Here is a 19,374-nt window from a genome sequence, read left to right as displayed (position 1 = left end):
CAAACCCAACTATTCTGTAAATGTGTTATAATTTTTGATGTATTTCCGTTAGCAGGTTCTTTAAACTTAATTATTCCTCCCAAATAATGTTGCAAATTCATACTGTACAGAGATGAATGGAAATCTGTGGCTTCCTGGAATAAGAAAAAAATGGAGTCCAAAATTGACAAATTGACACCATGCATTTAGAAATAGTGAAAATATAAAGTATAAATGATTTGCCAGTTTAAAAGTTATCTTACGTAACCAAAGCAACATGGTCTGGGGTGTGCAAGAGCTCTGTTAAAGCTCTTCGCTACATGTTTATCATTTTTTATAAGTATTATCTTTGAGAGTGTAGCCTCCATTTCCTGCAGTTTGTGTAACAGCAGCAGATGAACATCTGTCATTCGCAGCAGTTTTTCCTGGGTGGGGCTGGTGGGTTTCCATGCCCACATCAGCCCAGTCAAGGTCAAAGTTGAAACCGTCTATACAATCAGCCCTAATCCTTTGTGTACAGTGGCTTTAAGATGTGAGGGGATAAGCAGTTGCATTGACTCTACACTAGGTGCGATGAGAAGCAGCCTCGACCTTTGAGCAAATCATTTATCACAAACTTGTCAGCCATCGCGGCTGAAAATATCAGTTGAATATGCATCGCTGAGTGTGTGTGTGTGAGAGAATGTGCCTGGTTGTGTCTATGTAACCTTGTGCGCATGTCTGTGACATTGTGTGTGTGTGTGTGTGTGTGTGTGTGTGTGTGTGTGTGTGTGTGTGTGTGTGTGTGTGTGTGTGTGTGTGTGTGTGTGTGTGTGTGTGTGTGTGTGTGTGTGTGTGTGTGTGTGTGTGTGTGTGTGTGTCATCATAACGTATCCAAAGCTTTAATTTGGAAATCTACTCAGGGATTACTTGTTGGAATACACTCAAAAGATTAAGCATCCTCTATGTTTTACGTCCTCCATCCTGACCTGCTTAATATCTTGCCCGTTTCTGCAGCCAACCTCAGAAAGTTCCATCTAAAATGCCACCGACATTAAAAGGCTGTCTCAATCATACACCAACAAAAACATATGCTACCTTATGGTTACTTTAACCAGCCATGTCATGAATTGGTGTCACTCTAAATTTGCCATTCGTCTAACTGCTCAGAAAAAAATTCAAATAATTGCCATATTCTTGTTGATGATAGAGCAATGTTCAAATCAATTTCAGCAAAAGGTTTAATCCTGTGTTATTTTCCAAAGAGAAAAAAAAAGGATTAAGTCAATGAGACTGGATGTTGATCACAATGCTCTGTTTGAGCTCCACAAAACAAACAAACAAATAAACAGACAAAAAGGTCAATTGCAGTGACTCGTAGGTGGGACAGCTGGATATGTTGTATCTGCACTACTCTGATCTTACTGACCTACTATTTACCAGAGTTTAAATGACATCATTCCCCCCTGAATGCCCTCAAACGTATCCTCTTTTCGCTCCGACTTGAACACAAATTACGGAATCAGATTTTACTTCTTGAGAGATTAAGTTCCTGTGTTTTTGGAGGAGACGTTACCGAGGGAGATTAAAGACTACAGGGTGGCTGCACTCGGATGCCGCTGAACATGTGTCACTACCTCCATCATGTCTTTATATGTTCCATTAACTCATTAAATCTCTGTATTAATATCAATATTAGTTTGATCCAATGCAAAAAAAATTCATCTTGTCATCAAAAGGTTTAATAAGAGTTTTTTTTCCCCCAAATTCAAGAACCTTTTGCCATATAAACTTTTTGTATAAAAGGAATAACCTTTTAAGTTAGTCTTCACAGTGGGTGGGAAAGAGAGCAGTCAGCTAGCTGTTTGCTGAATTTTGTCACACCCAGGCTGACAGTAGTCTTTATTAAGACTGTTTCTCTTGTCTTTCTACCTTGCCTATGTCGATTAGCATGTTAATACAAAGATTAATGCAAGTATTATGGAGTACAAATGGACCTCGTGAACTCGTGGTTACAACATGGGAAGTCGTGTGCACCGTATGCTTGGCGTTCAAGCGGCAACGGCAACATGTGCATGTCTACAAGCCACAGAGGTGAACAATTTAACATGCTAAAAGGCAGGTAACATAATGCAGGAAATGCAAAGGCACAGAGGGAAAAGATGAGGCCGTTGAGAAGATCAACATTTTCCTCAGATGTTGGCTATTATCTAAGTTATGAAGACAAACTCTGCATCACTAAAATGACAATATATTAGCTTAACATCCAACGAAAAATGAACTTCCATGGCCTCTGGCCTTTTTGTAAACGTCAGCAAACACGTTCCAGCTCGTGAACGCAAGCTTATAGAAAATCTCGAGCTCCGACATTGTGAATACCACAAGAGGGGGTCGTTCCTATGGACTCTTCCTGTGTACGCAGTAAAGATGACCCCATGTGTAAACAGCAAGTGTGTGGAAGGCTAGGTGTGAAGTGGGAGGAGCTTAAGTAAAAATCCCAATCAATTTTTGTATAGATAACACGAGGTGATTCACAGCTGGATCACTTCTGCAGCTTGGACTGCCACCAAACTCTCTTAATTGTAACACCAGTTGAAATGATATCAACTGTGTTTAAAAAAATACCAGTCTTTGATTGAAAAGTCTAAGGTACGAGCCAAACATCTTGAAATTGTGGGGGAGAAGAAGAAATATGACTCATACATTTTGGTAAGAAAGAAATACTGAGCTTAAAATTCTTGTAACTTCACTCAGTTATTAAAATAAGGTGTGCTTGGCTAATGCTACTTAAACATATCAGCAAACTGGGCCTTCTGAGCAGATAAATGAGGTTAGGCTTTTCTTTGGTTGTATTTGCATGCTAAAACATTTTTTTGTAAAACAAATATGCGTTAGGAGTGCTACATATGTATGGAGACTAAAATGTTCGAGTAGGTTTTCCTGTTTTAAAAGTGTAAGAAAATGCAAACATGTGACCCAAACTTCCATGCGAAACCTTAATATCATCACCATTTTTTATTTGCTATCATCCATGAGCTTGTATTATTAACAAGAGCACCTAATGGAGGCCATTTGTTGAAGCTGCAGGATTTCAGATTCACACAGATGGGTATTTAGTACAGTATAACCCTTGAACTGGGCCTGGCATGGGCAGAGTCATCCTGTTGTGCTTGTTTCAAAAGCATTTGGATTTACAGGATTATTCAGTACGTAGGGTGAGTAGCAATATTTGGATGGTTTCACATTGTGCCTTTGATTGGGAAGTCCATCTCTCCACAAGAAAAATATGTATATGTATATATCTATGCAGTTAGGGCTACATTTACTGACATCATCTGTCAGGTTGAACTACTCCGACATGATATTTAACTTTCTTTTATCGTTTATTTTCGATAATTTCCACATCAGAAGAGACAGCAGGTTGAAGCTTGAAGCAGCATCTCTTTAAAACCAAAAAAAAATTCAATCTGAAGTGATCCAGTCTGCTCCAGTTAACCTAATCATGTCACAGAGCTTTTCAGATGATGAAAAGACCCCCCCTCTCTCCAGCTGGCAACACCATGTTTCTGCGTAAAGGGTTTCAGGGGAGCGCGGGTTATTATCCACGCCACATATCATCTTGTGTACAGCCTCTCTCATGCTACTCTCCTCCCTCCGACAGGATCATTACTTTATACATTATGCCTCTTAGTCACAGATTGAAAACATGGAGCATAAAGACCATTATCTATTATCCGTCTATTGTATCTGTTTTTACTGGTTATGTGCTAAGCTTGGTGCTCAAGCGGCTATATCCAATTACACACGCGATCAAAAGCCATTAGTTGATATTATGTAATAAATTGCAGATGATTGACAAGCAGTAAGCAGAGCAAACACTCACTTACCCTGCATCATTTCCATATCCACATATTAAGGCATCCTTTGCTCCTTCAACTTTGTAAAAATTATCTAAGGAAAGGGAGAACAGCAAATTAAAGGAAGTGAAATCTACCTTTTCTATCTTTTTTGGTTAGATAATACAGATATTGTACAACATTCGACCAATGCTTTCCCAACACCAGCCTCTGCTGTTTTTGGCAGACCTTCACTGCTGAGGAAGTCCAAAGTGGAGTCCCAGGTCCTGTTGTTGCAGATGAAGGATGTGTTGGAGCTGAACGAGGAGTTGACGCAGTGTGCGAGGCTGCGGACGCACTTTTGTCGCAGGAGCCCCATGAAGAGCTGCAGGCCGATGAGAGCGAAAACACTCAGACAGAAGACGGTCAGGATCATCACGTCCGCCAGCTTCTTCACAGATTGGATCAGGGCACCGACGATGGTCTTCAGACCTTTGAGGAAGGAGATGATGTATTGTTTGTTTGGGAACATTACAAACAGGTAATGAAGCTTAACAGCAATGTGAAGAGAAAGAACTTTTGGTTTGACCTGATACTCATCCTTACCTGGGATGACTGAGATGGTTTTCAGTGCTCGCAGTACTCTGAAGGTTCTCAATGCAGAGACGTTTCCGAGGTCTACAAATTCTGTCACATATCTGGAATTTGATATGAAGAGCAAGGAGATTAAACAAAGCAGGTTTTCTTAGTTTATATTTATAACTGCGGACGTAAAGGTTTGACTTTATATTGGGTCTTTAGAGACTAAATTTCCATCAAATAATATTACGAATTTCAACTAAAAGTCAGCGAAAAAAAACAGTTACATATGCTGTGTGCCAGTAACGTAGAGCAAAGTTTCATATCCAGCAGTCACAGAAGATTATGATTCATTTGGAATCGCGTTTCTGTCGACACAATGCATGTTAATCTAAAAATCACTCTGCTTTTATCTCTGTTTTTGGTCTCCACCATCTCCAGAGATAAACATCTGTGTTTTTACCTGCTAAATCCTCCACTTTGTTCACCAGCTAGTCTCTAACTTTGTCTGCCTGCTGTTTGGTGCAAAGGAGACAGTGCACTTTTTTGGAAAGCATTTTTGCTGAAAACATCCACCTCCTGTAGCCAAAAATGATGCTATGGCAGCGGTAAGTGAACCAAAATGGTAAATTTGCAGCCTGGGGCTGGGTGATCATTTTCTGTGGGATTATCTACATTCACGTAAAAGCTGTCGTGTGATTCAGTGTTAATATAAAAATGTGTTTGGTACCTGTAAGAAGAAGAATTAGCTGACTGAACCATAATTAATCAAAAACAAATTAATCGCTGAAGGTAACGACAGCTTTCAGTGGGTTTACACCTATTAAAAGTGATTTTGTCTCGCTGTTTCCAAACAAAGTTAATGTCCTATCAGGATGATTAGTCTTAGACAATGCAGCACCATGGAGAGGTCACCCGTCTAATCTGCCACCTGCAGCACGGTTACTGAGTCATTTCACGCATATCTGTGACCTCCACAATAGGCTTATCGTTCATGTTGTTTCAAATTAACACAGAGGACGACTGATTGAACACGGTCACACTAACAGGACTTTGGATTTTGTTCTTATTCAGGTCATTGTTCCATTTTGCACAACGACAGAAAAAACATTTTAATTCAGGTGGAACTTTTTAAATACAATGTTTTACTGGTACTTTCTGCACACACATCTGCAAAATGTATTCACAGCTAATGTAAAGTCAAAAGGAACTGATGACGAGTATGAAGATGACATATACTTACGCCATAACAATGACAGAGAAGTCCAGCCAGTTCCATGGGTCTCTCAGGAAGGTGAACGGCACTATGCAGAATCCTCTGGCGAATATCTTTATGACTGACTCGAACGTGTAAATGCCAGTGAAAGTATACCTGGAAGATAATCATGGAGGAGGGAAAAAATGCAGCATTAGCACAGCAACAACTGAGGCTGAAATAAAAACCGAAAAGTATTTGTAGTAATGGAGAAATGATGACAGATTATGGCAGATTGTGTGCAAGATATGAAATAACATGCTGACACAGTTTTGAATAACAAAGAGTACTTATTATTGTGGTCAGCATTAATATATGTTGCATGTTTGGATATATGATAATAATTAATAATACATTTAAGGTCTTATAAAAAAAAAAAAGTATTAGTTGCTTCATACTTCCTAGTATGTGTTTTACTTCAGTGCAAATGTAATGCTATCTTTGAGAGCCAGTTAGCTTTGCTTACTATAGCATAAAGACTAGAAGCAGCCCAGCTATGTTTCGCTGTTTCCAGTCTTTAAACGAAGCCAAGCCAAATTTAACAAAGAGATTGCAATGTGCTTTCTTCTTATCCAAGCCTTGGCAAAAACTGTTCCTCTTTTCACATTTCTAATATATTAATAACTGAAGTTACAAAGAGTAAAATCAACTGAAATCGCTCTGAAGCATGTTGCATGCTAAAAAAAAAAATGCCCAAGACCCGGTGGTGATGAACAACTTGGCCACATTGGTCACATGCAAGGCCCAGTATCCCCCCCCTGACATTTTAACAACCATTTTCTTCCCACACCACATGCTTTCTTCAACATGCAACTGTGGTGCTCTGAGCGCAGTGGACATCACGTGCATCATGTACTTACATGTCAACTGATTCTTCAACAGTCACTGATAAAGCAACAAACCCCAGCAGAACCCCACATTAGAACACACGTGGCACAGCGTTAGATCAGACAACAGCTCGATTACTGCATGTACTTACTCCAGGTGCTTGGTCCATGGTGCCGGATCAGACATGGCCATGAAGAAGCAGTTGGTCAGTATAGTGAACATTATGAAATAGCTAAACAATGTGGAGACAGGTTAAGGAAAGTGATGTGGTAATTTACAGTTTCACAGTCAAACAGGTTTTTTGGTAATAAGCTGACAATATATCACAAATAAAGCAGACATGGTTTATTATAATCCGGTGACATATGTCTGTTAGGATAAACCCTCTCTGCGCGTAACAACAGCATTACAACCACACAGTAAATACGGATTATAGAAAATGTAAGTAAATTCCATTTAACATCAAATCAGAAGTGATATCAGCACTCATATGGATGGAGGACATCATAACAAAGGAGCTGATGAACTGCCAACTTTGAAAGATGAAATGATCATAAAGAGTAAAGTATTTCAAAATAAAATTATTAGAGAGTCATCAGAAGAATCCTCCAAAAGTTTTTTTCTATAATCAAAATTTTTGGATCATTTAGATTTCATTGTCAAATGAACCAATACTTTTGCTGTTATGACTCTTTTAGCCTGAAGTTCAAAGCATTAAAATGTCACTTGCAGTTATTTATGTGGTGTTTCAGTTTCACATAATTAATTATAGTTGATAGATATTTTAATCAAAGGCCGTTTTGTAATCTATAACATAGAGGAGGTCCAGAGGAAAGATTCCTTCCTGCATGTAAATTACGAATCATCTGTCTGAGAACTAATAGGCAGCCATCACATGATGTGAAATCTCCTTGCTCTTATTTCATTTCAGAGATTAAAAGAGGGATATGAGGGGATTTGGTTTGCGATGCCAGAGAGGACCATTACAAAGCTGTTTCAAAAATGGGACTATGAAAAAATCCAATAGAACCCTGTGAGGGGAGGAGAAGGGAGGGGGAGGAGGTGGAGGGGGGATCTGTAAATATTAGAAATTGGCTTATCTGCCAGAATGACATGCACGGAAGGGAAACACTTTTAATGCTATAAAATTCATATTATGGTGGGACATTTTTCACAGTAGTTTGTTCTCAGCAGGACATCGAGTCACATTGTGATCATCATGTCATCACAAATGTCAGGATGCTGACGTTAATGTCTTTACTTTAATGTCATTTTTAAAATCTAACAGCAATACCAGATTGTCTTTATTTATATTTATCAAGTTCCGCTTTCTGTAATCCAGATTCTTAGCAATGACAAATCTTTTTGTTTTTAAAAGCACTACATATCATCCTTCAACAAAGTAGTCCAAAGCAGGAAAACACACACACACTGTGCAATCAAAAAAGGATATGCATGGACTAAAATTCTTATGGCGATTGTTCTGAGGAAGTGAAATGGAGTAAATATGTAAAGTGCAGATGTGGCACTGAATCTGAAGATGGCCTTCCCTTTGTTAAGTACTATAAAAGTCTGCAAAGAAAAAAAAAAAAAAAGATCAATATCGGGAAAAATCACATTTTCAAATATCAGTTTTCAAAGTCTGTAAATTTGAAAGATCACGATGTGAATACATTTCTCAAATAGATGATGTGAAGGCACATTTTGCTCAGCTCTGCAGAGAATAGCTGCAGCAGCTCTGAGCAGCAGTTCATCAGTTTTCTTTATCCTGAACAGGACTGACAGTATATATATATATATTCTCTGTCTACCGTATGTGTAAACGTCCATCATGAGCACTTCTGCCTCAAAGAAGTGAGCGAGCAGCGAGCGCTCATACACGCGAGGCCAGTTGAGATAATGGAGGCAACTCCAAAGCGGGCTGAACCTTTTCCCCAACAGATGTGGCATTTATTTAAATATTTTTCCGCCTTTGGATAATCCTCCCATCCAGCAGCGCATCACATGCCAAAACAAAGAGACCCTGAGAATGGCTGCCACGTCCCTTTTTTTTTTTCATCTCTCCATAAGCGGCCCATTAATGGGCAGCAGCCTGATCTACCAACTCTGCAAATCAAAACTTGCTAATCCTATTCCGGCATCCACAAGAGATCTAAAGAGAGATGTAGTCGCACTGGCCATGTCTCAGCTTGCAACTTTAAAGCACCACTTGCTAAATTCAGTGAAAACATCAGCTGATTTGGAGGATCACTGTCATATCATGCTAAAAAGGTCAGATGAGGGATTTACTTATCATTTAACATGCAGGAAAATGTAGCAGTAAAATAGTGCAACAGCAACAATGACACTACTCGTGTTTTTAATATATTAATTGTTTTTTGAGGTGCAATAATATTAGTGAATGTTGAAAGATGCAAAACCTCAAATAGTTAATAGAGTACCTGAGAAAAATCACTTTAATCACTATCTCCTTTCACATCAAGATTTTCCACTTTGATGCTGTATGTGTATGAATTTTTACAGTACATGTGTTATTTCTATCTGAAACTTCAAACAAATACCATGTAAGTAATGTCACAGGTTCAATTGTCTAATTTTACAATTAGAGAGATATACAATCAGCTTCTTTTACTGCTACAGATAACTGATGATGTTCAAACCTGTCTTAAGATACCAGAACTGGACAAATAAAAAACTGATACAGTCCAAGAAATGTCACTTTGGTTTGATTCATTCATGTTGTCTAGCAGTGTGAGAGCACTTCCCCTCAGCGATCAAGCACATGTCATGTACCTGTTCGTTTTCTGAAATACATGACAGGTTAAAAGCTACAGGGTGAGAAGTATTTTGAACCAGGTTTTTCTTGCTGTAATGATTCCTCCTGTTCTCTGTCAGTCCACCAGAGGATACCGTGTCAGTGTAACGTTTTGGCTCACCAAGGCATGAACAGTGAGGGGCCTTAAGACAGGTCATCATTGTAAATGAGAATTGGTTCTCAATTGATTTTACCTGGTTAAATAAAGGTCTAATAATAAAGTTTAGGCAACAAGACCACTTGGTTAGGTTCAGGAAAAGATCATGGTTTAGGGTAAAGTAAGGGGTTTTAAGTAAATAACGTTACTTATGTCCCTTAAGTTACTTAACATGTGTTATGCATATGTTACATTATGGAACCAAATTACTTACATTAACCAAAAGTAATGGTGCATTCTGACCGAAGGTGTGAAAGGATGCAAATTTGAGGCGGCCGACACAAAAAGTGTGAATTTGCATCTGTGTGAGTTGTAAATATTGAACTTGAGCAGCTATATTCCCACGAGTAACGTGAGGCAAATAATTGTTCGGTTAGGTCTGAACACAACATATGTCTTGGACTCGCACATCAGTCTTCCCGGTTACAGTCCAGTGTTTGTGCCATCCAGCCATTTGCACTCTTTGTACTTCATCTCATGACCTCCATCCCATGACCATCTTTTTTGATCCTGGTTGTACTTTCCATACGTGGCAGAAGGTGACACAGACACGGTGTCCTCCAGAGGACTGTGGGATACTGGGATGCTTGGTTCTTACTGGCCATTAAAAGATCCCGTCCTAACGTGCTTTCAGTGTAAGAGATGGAGGACAATGTGCAGACTCCTTCAGTTCAAAAATATAAGTTCAACTGAGGCTAACATGAAAATAATCATCAAATTAATTTAAATAACCATTATTTGCAGCTCAATTACTTCCACAGGCACTGAATAAAGTGTATAAAAAAAAATCCAGCTGTTTACCTTTTTTTAAAGTTACTTCTAATCACTTGTCGTCAGTTCATCCACCATTTAACCCACCACACATACTCTCTCCCACTTACACATTCAAGCACTCACCCTCTGGTTCTTGTAGTAAAACGGATCAATGTCTTCCAGTGGCACCCCGATAAGTTCTGCTGGGATGTCACCGAAGATGCGCGGCAGCTGCTTGCCTGCCTCCAGGTCGGCCCTGGGTTTGGGTGCCTCTGCGTTCCTGTGAGCGTCGTGGCTATCCTTGGCGTTCTTGGCATGCTCATCCGCAATCCGCTGCTCCAGGGCAGCCAAGGATTCGCGAGTGAACCGCCGCAAGCCATCAGGACCTGTTGGTAACAGCATGGCTGCCATCTTTTCATCCTGATTCTCCGGTACTAGAATTTACTTACAGCTATATGGGCAGGGAAGTGGGGAGGGAGGACATGAAAAGAGCAGAGAAGAATAAGTAATTATACAGGCTTATTAAAATACAGTAACAGAGATTCTTGGATGTATTCAGTCACTGCATAAACCAGTTGACCTTCCAATGTGTTTTTGTATCAATAGTTGGCAAAACAAAATGAAAGTGTCTAAGTTTTCAAATAACATTTTATGTAGACAAAGGATGAAATGACTATAGTGTGAAAAGAGGTTGACAAAAGTGACAAACATTTCCTTCAGAACATCTTAGAATATTTCAGCTAATTATTTTTATTTTGCTTCACTGTTGATTGTGTTTCTTGATCAACCCACTGCCTGTTGCACACTGTATGCTACATGCCCGATCACCAAACAAAAAACATCAATTTACTCATAGTGTTTAGTAGCCTAAGAATCATATATTTTGTGTAGGAGTTGGTGGAGACCAAATCAGAGCTTAAAGAGTGAATATTGGGCTCAAACTCACCAGGTGGCCACATACATGAGTCCACATGATGTTGTCTGTTATTTGTACATAATAGACACTGTTTGCTGACATATTTGCAATATCAACTTTTTGAGGTGACTACATGCATCAATATACAGTATATTTTCCAGCTTGGAGTGCTTTCCCCAAAGGTAGAAAATCTGTAACTGTAGGTTTAAAGTCAAAAACAAGATTATCTTATTCTTTTGATTGGAGGATCGTGCTGAAGGAGGTCCGGAGAAATGATCCGAACTGCTCACTGTTACCACTGACTACCAGCCTTCTGTTATCCAACTGTATGTGTCAAACCAAGGCCTCCATCGTTCAAAGTAAAGAGAATGAAGTCCACACTCTATAGCTGTGACAGAGGTTTTTACCAGGACACGTTTAGACTGAGGATCGCTGGTTTGATTGCTGGCGAAATGAGGGAAACTGCAGAACGTGGACATCAACCTTCCAGTAAATTTAAAGCTGTATTTATTTATTTTTTTGTCTCAATATCCACCCTAAACACCAAAATGACCTCATGATGCTCATGCTCTCAAATTGTGCGAGTTATATATAGTAAGTACTCTGACAAAACCACTCAGTGCGTCTTTAAAATGCATGTTATACAAATCCTTGTTTTCATGTTATGACACAACAAGATAACTTTCACTGATACAAAATGTAGAAACTATGATCTCACATATTACTTTGTTCCGTTATATTACTGCAGGTAACTCCAATAGTAAACATTTTCACTTACAATCATCTTTTTATAAATCCGCCAGGCTCTGAACCAGAACATGCCAACCCAATATGTAAATATATTGTACAACTATAGTTTGAGCAGTTTGAAATCCTACTTGTGGATGTCTAAAATTCGAAATCTAAAAGGTGCACATCTGCTCTACTTATCAATGTCTGAGAAGTATAAATACAACTTGAGAAGCTTGAAATCCTACCAGATGTCTAAAATCCGAAGTTTAAAAGAAGGACAACTGCTTTGTTCTTGTTGGCAAACTCTGTCCCTGTGGACTAAGGATTTAGACAGGTCATATGATCAGAGACTAAAGCCACTGTCTAAATAAAGACAATAATAAAGGCCTTTCCATCACCAAAAATTCACCCGTACATGGAATTGTTTTTAGACAGTGGCAGAGCCTGATATTTCAATAACAGGAAAAGCTTTCCAAAGAGAGGATTACATTTCTATGTTCCCCTTTTGACAGAAATATAATTGTATCCTTTTCATATTGACTAAGCTCAGTGAGTTTTCCATCTCCTGTCCTGAAATGCATTGATCCCTTCACACGCCCAGCCAGACGTTAGTTATCTGCTTTCACTTGATCTGCTTATTTGGCACAGGTTGATCTCAGATCAGCTCGTCTCGTACACTGAATCCAGTGTGTTCTCATTTGCTCTCAAAATAAAGAGGTTAAGGTCCATTTGCGACGTCACAAAGCAGATAAACAGGTTCAAAGCAATGATACTTCTGTCATGCTGTGACAGGATGTGACAAATCGTTCAGAGAATCACAGTCCTAACTTTTTATATAAAAGGTGATGAATGATACAGAGCAGTAAGGAGCCATGACGATGACCCAGTCTGTGGAGTACACATCGAACTGTATGTGAATGTCATCAATCTACAGCGTGCACAGTTGTGTTTTGCATGTCAGCTTACGAGGAGGAAATGGTTGTAGAGTATTACACTCCACAGAGAGAAAAAAATTATTTTAGTTGAAGGAAATTAATTCCCATAACTGCCAGATGTGATATTTTCATCATCACTGCAAATAATTAAGATAATTAGATTGAAAGTAGAACACAGCCATGGACTGGCAGTTTTGACATGCACATGAATGCACCACCACACACACAGGCATCGCGACACCAGTTCTGCAACACGACGCTGAATGCTGAGAAATAAATCAGTGATGGCAGATTTTATTATATTTTAGAAAATGTATAACTTTGCATTAACTACGTTTCACAGTAAAGACTATAAAGCTGCTCTGGTTTTATCGATGAAATTGATGATCAAAAGTTAACACAATGTTAACTTCTTTTTCCAGCATACATCAGGGTGGAAGTACCTGACTCTAAAGCTAAAATTATACTGGGGACATAACTCAAAACTCTCAGTGGTGACGTTATGTGAAAGAGACGTAATTTCTTTTAAAAATGCTGAGATATCAGTGACAGGTATTTACTGAATTTTTTTTTTTTTTTGTTAACAACAAGTAGCTTTAAACAAGACAAAAAAGCTTCTATTGCACTGCGAAATCATTCAGGATCATTCAATAAATCCTGAAAAAAATCACAAAGTGTGATGTTTTGGACCTTATTTTGATGTGAGGTTTCTTCTTATCCCTGAGGAGAACGGGGGCTGCACAGGAATTGTAATCAGTCTTGAATAGTATTAGTGGAACTTAGTAACTAACATACATCATGTTTCTTAGTGCCTCTGAACATTTTTAATTTGACAAATCAATCTTTACTTTTACTGCAATCGGCATAGAGAAGAACATATTTGCTGTTTGGGGAGTGAAATACTCAAAATTTATATTTTCCTCTCAGTAAAAGTGAAACAATTTATGATTTAATCATAAATATCTAAGCTTGAGAGAAAAAAGAATGAGGAAATATATAATTATGGCTATGTTCATCCAAATTTGTCAGATTTTTATGGCACGGTTCCCAGGTTACTGCTTAGAACAGATGCCCTGTTAAAATATGATGAACAGCATTACTGTCGGAAAACAGTATAAAGATCTCTTATTTATTTGCAGTCTTAGTATCTATTTGAAGATATTTTTGTAGTTTTAAGTACCAAAAATGATCTCAGTAAAGTTTTACATCTCCTCTTTTAAGCTACTCTCAGGAGTTCTCTGGAGGCTGTTTTGTATTTGTGTCTTTCAGGCACATTGACATCAATCAATTCTGATTGGCTGACTCTTTTCTGTGTGACGCACGTCCAGAACAACCACAGGTTTTCTTTGATTTTGTTTGCTAGCTCCACGACAGAATGACTGCTCTGTGTTTATTTCTACGTAAAAAGTTGGGCAGTGGGCCGTGCAGAAGGCGGACTTATGGCATGTGCATGAGTTTGTGATGTCACAAACTTACTGGAGTCTAATCGGCTCGTTTGAACAGCACAGTTGCTGCTGTGTGTAGTTTCTAGTGGGTTCAGGGTTTTTACAGCACTTTTACAGCATTTATAGCACCGACATCTGATTTATAATCAAAAAAGAAATATAAATCTGAATTTATAAAAAAATATGAACTTTTAAAAAGATTGATTAAAAGTTGCTTTGAAATGGATGTATAAATTGTCATTTTAGGTTGTAGCTCAAAAAATGTCTCTACATGTCAGGAGTCACATCTTTTCTTTGGAGTTTGCCAGAGTGTGACTTTGTTATTTTTCTTTTGAAGGACTGAATCACTCTGGCAAAGAAACATTTTCTTCACATTGTCATTGTCCAGTCTCTGACTTCACTTTGTCACAACCTGGCGTTCCTATATTACCCCTGATGTAACTTCAATACAGTTTGGTCAAGATTCAGGTGAATTATACTACTAGCGGACAACTTTCTAACTCCACCGACCCAATTTGCACACACAATCTTCATTTTTCAACTATAGTCTTCAGCCACACAAACGCTGCCTCAAGTGAGGTCACAGTATCAGACGTCACACAGCTCCCTCTGGAGCCACAGCAAGATTTAAACAACTTTTTCACATACAGTGTAATACTTCTCAACAGTTGTAAACACACTTTGTAAATTCATCAAAGTTCCCCTTTAAAGAGATATAATTTACCATTGACAAAAACTGGTCCCTCCATCTTCATTTCCAATGTCTCAAATAACTCTGGAGCAATTACCAGCTCATAAACAGCTCTGTAATTGGAATATGCTACTATTTTTCTGCACTCTGGATTTGTATCTACAGAACAGGGCCCAGTAGTTTTGTTCAGTCTCCACGTCTAGATCGGTCCATATTTTACCCACAGAAGATTTTGACAGGAATCAGAGTTATTACCTGGAAACTGCAGAGCCTGAAGAGCCTGAAGACACGTCTGACATGTCAGTCATTATTCACTATTCATAGTCAGATTAGTGGTGTCATTTAGGACTGCTTTGTTTGGGTGTTCACATGCTGATGTTCTCATCTTTCTGACTGTTTATAGGTCTGTTGAAGCTTTTTCTGTTTGCCTTCTTACATCATGAACCAATACTTGTAAAATTTGTCACACAGCGTATGTTGTCTGGTAACAGCAGGAATTACATATTGCCAAAGAAGCTACAAGCAATATGTAGAAGTTTGAAAGTCAAAGTGTACATGTTGTCTGTTCTTACTGGGCCATGTTACATGTCTGTCGCCCTCTCAGAGCTTCATACAGTGATCCTATGTGTACAGGCTGGACTGATGACCTACTTCTTTGGTAGAAACCTTTCAATGTAATTGCAGCAGATAGCTTAAATACGTAGGTTACAAAAGGTATAGACCTACAAAATGAGAAAAGGGTGAAATTATTAAGGTGACTAAGGTGATTGAAAATCCCTTTTATGGCCTCTGTTGTTTCAGAGATCAAATGTTTGGCTACTTTATGCCTCACAAAAAAAATAACAACTGGGCAACCTTAAAACTAGTTACATCATTGAACAAGAAGATCATCAAGATTTTAAAAGAAAGATTCTGGTTTGTGATGTCATGAATTGCATTAATCCCATCATCACATATCATTATGTAATGTGTCACCCATCACATATGAAACAAAACATATTTCTTTATAAATAAAACACATTTTATTCTTATATAATGAGCCAGAACTCATGCAAGTAAAATACCAAATTAAGTGTGTTTTGATAGCTTAAGCATCAAAACAGCCTTTTTTTTTTTTCAGAAAAATATTTTATTTTTGTATTGTATGAAGTTCTCTGCCATTAGGTTATTAAAAGTCAAAACAAATAAAACAAAGCAGTTAACAAATGCTGCCAGACTTTACTCCTTCAAAAGTTGTTTACTTTCTGTGATGCCACACACATTAAATATTAATGCAAAAATCCTCACACAAATAGATACTTACATGTGAAACTCTGAGTTTTACAGCATAATTTCCAGAGTTAAGTTCTTTGGGATTCAGAAGAAGAAACAGCCAAACCCTCCGTGCAAAATCCATGTCTTCTTTTCAAGGCTTATTTCGCTTCATCGTGGACACAAACTCCAAACAACAGAGCAGCAAAGTGTCACCAGAATCCAAAGTTTAGCGTTAAAAGGGACTTCTAGGCAAACACCAGTGGTCTAATCACCCTTTGTTGGAAAGCTGCCACAGGTGCGATGTGCAACATGTCCTCTTCCCGTCCATTCGTGAAGCTCTTCCGTATTCATCCCACAGAGGAAAGGTCCCGAGCCGCGGAGCGTGCAGAGGATGCTGCGCTGTCTTCAGCAGCTGCGCAGCGGCGGGCAGAGGCGCACCTCGATTTGCCCTTGAGCAAGAGCGCATGACGGAGGGAGGATGCTACTGGACCACAGAGGATTACCGCGCCTGCGAGGCGCCCCATGCCACACTTAAACATGGCAGAGAGACATGCTGAGGGAGCTGTCACTTTTGCCACATCACTAAAACACAGACCAGCATACAGGAACACTCCGAAGAAACTTGAACTTTGTTTAAACCCAAAGTTACGAGTCGGGAAGACTGGATCTTTCATGTTCACACACAGGACAGCATGCTGCTTTATTATCATGTAAACAAGTCATCTGAGCATTGAGTTTTTGCTGGCAGTCTATGTAAGCTCAGCCATGTATGGATTTATTAAAGTAGGCCTACAGGCCTAATCATTTCACTGGTTCTGCATTTGATTTGTTTCAAATAAAAAAATAAGCTCTTTGACGTTGCAATTGGATATATCTGACTGAACCTTGTAGTGACAGACAGCATGTGATGAAGGCCTGCTGCTAAATTTCACTGATGTCAACAATCGGAAGAGCTAATCAATTAAATCTGCGGCTGTGAACTTGATTTGGTAACCAAACATGTTGCGCTTGGATGAACCCTAAAAGGACATGGGTTCACGCGATCAGCCGTGTTCCCAGTGCGCTGGAGGGGGGGGATGGTGGGATGGGGGGGGGGGGGTCGTTTTGGATTACCTACTCAGACCTTTTAGCCCATGTCTGAACTTCACCCTCTACTGGCCAATAGTCTTTATGACAGGGCAGCCACCACATATCGACGAGGTCACGTCCTTAATATGTTTTTACTATTACTGAGAGGGATTTTATATTGTGTAATTAAAACCATACACCAGAATTTACTAATCATTTTGATTCAGTGTGGTTTCAGGATTATGAAACCATTGACCAAAATGTTAAAACAGGACAGCCTTTTTTTGGGAATTAAAAAAAATGCTACATTAACACTAACAATATGATACAGGTTTTTATTTATTTATTATTATTTCGACTGAGGAAGTTACAATGCGCCAAAACATGAACACTGGTTCAACATTTGTTTTGCACATCCCTGTGGTGTAGTAATTAAAGTACAACAGGAGACTGAGAATATATTCCTCAGCCAGTCTAATAAAGGATTAAAGCCTGCTTGCTGTTACTCACCTGTGAGTGTGTGCTGATCCAATTCAGGTGCACACTGCACTCATGGTGAGTGTTTTAGGGTTTTTTATTTTTTTAAAGTTGTCTGAAAGCATATGAATATACTGTATGTTATAATAGAATGTATGTTATAATAGAGTATATGTTACAATAGAATATCTGTTATAATAGAATATCTGTTATAATAGAATATATGTTATAATGGAATATCTGTTATAATAGAATATATGTTATAATAGAATATCTGTTACAATATAATATATGTTATAATATAATATCTGTTATAATAGAATATATGTTATAATAGAATATCTGTTATAATAGAATATATGTTATAATATAATATCTGTTATAATAGAATATATGTTATAATATAATATATGTTACAATAGAATATATGTTATAATAGAATATATGTTACAATAGAATATCTGTTATAATAAAATATATGTTATAATAGAATATATGTTATAACAGAATATAATGTATATAATAGAATATCTGTTATAATAGAATATATGTTATAACAGAATATGTTATAACAGAATATATGTTATAATAGAATATGTTATAATAGAATATATGTTATAATAGAATATATGTTATAATAGAATATATGTTATAATAGAATATATGTTATAATATAATATCTGTTATAATAGAATATGTTATAATAGAATATATGTTATAATAGAATATCTGTTATAATAGAATATATGTTATAATAGAATATCTGTTATAATAGAATATATGTTATAATAGAATATATGTTATAATAGAATATATGTTATAATAGAATATCTGTTATAATAGAATATATGTGATAATATAATATATGTTATAATAGAATATATGTTATAATAGAATATATGTTATAATAGAATATCTGTTATAATAGAATATATGTTATAATAGAATATATGTTATAATAGAATATATGTTATAACAGAATATATGTTATAATATAATATCTGTTATAATAGAATATGTTATAACAGAATATATGTTATAATAGAATATGTGTTATAATAGAATATATGTTATAATAGAATATATGTTATAATAGAATATATGTTATAATAGAATATGTTATAATAGAATATATGTTATAATAGAATATATGTTATAATAGAATATATCTGTTATAATAGAATATATGTTATAATAGAATATATGTTATAATAGAATATATGTTATAATATAATATATGTTATAATAGAATATATGTTATAAATATATGTTATAATAGAATATATGTTATAATATAATATATGTTATAATAGAATATGTTATAATAGAATATATGTTATAATAGAATATATGTTATAATAGAATATGTTATAATAGAATATATGTTATAATAGAATATCTGTTATAATATAATATGTTATAACAGAATATATGTTATAATAGAATATATGTTATAATAGAATATGTGTTACAATATAATATCTGTTATAATAGAATATATGTTATAATAGAATATGTTATAATATAATATATGTTATAATATAATATATGTTATAATAGAATATGTTATAATATAATATCTGTTATAATAGAGGTGCAGTTCTACTTTATTTCTCAGTTTGAGGTCATATAAAACCTGCAGCCATGTCTGATGCTAAAATACGGCGTCATGATA

The 19,374-nt window shown here is 36.9% G+C and overlaps 1 protein-coding gene across 1 annotated transcript in view; it reads right to left on the bottom strand.

The window, feature by feature from the left end:
* Positions 1 to 16,286, bottom strand: part of LOC138628338 (sodium channel protein type 2 subunit alpha-like) — a 42,111-nt gene extending 25,825 nt beyond the window's left edge. The window contains exons 1-8 of the mRNA XM_069711329.1: positions 16,204 to 16,286; positions 10,326 to 10,632; positions 7,910 to 8,028; positions 6,608 to 6,697; positions 5,617 to 5,745; positions 4,401 to 4,492; positions 4,044 to 4,286; positions 3,846 to 3,909 (exon numbers count right to left, since the gene is read on the bottom strand). Of these exons, the coding sequence (XP_069567430.1) occupies positions 3,846 to 3,909; positions 4,044 to 4,286; positions 4,401 to 4,492; positions 5,617 to 5,745; positions 6,608 to 6,697; positions 7,910 to 8,028; positions 10,326 to 10,592 (1,004 nt within the window). The 5' untranslated portion in view covers positions 10,593 to 10,632; positions 16,204 to 16,286. The remainder of the gene's footprint in view (positions 1 to 3,845; positions 3,910 to 4,043; positions 4,287 to 4,400; positions 4,493 to 5,616; positions 5,746 to 6,607; positions 6,698 to 7,909; positions 8,029 to 10,325; positions 10,633 to 16,203) is intronic.
* Positions 16,287 to 19,374: the final 3,088 nt, after the last annotated feature.

This window comes from Brachyistius frenatus, unplaced genomic scaffold, assembly GCF_029030835.1.
Source record: "Brachyistius frenatus isolate BFR_SWC_R1_liver_20210118 unplaced genomic scaffold, ASM2903083v1 Contig_99, whole genome shotgun sequence".
In the NCBI taxonomy this organism is placed as follows: Eukaryota; Metazoa; Chordata; class Actinopteri; family Embiotocidae; genus Brachyistius; species Brachyistius frenatus.
Note: the sequence above shows the minus strand (reverse complement) of the source record. Positions and strands in the feature narration are given on the sequence as shown.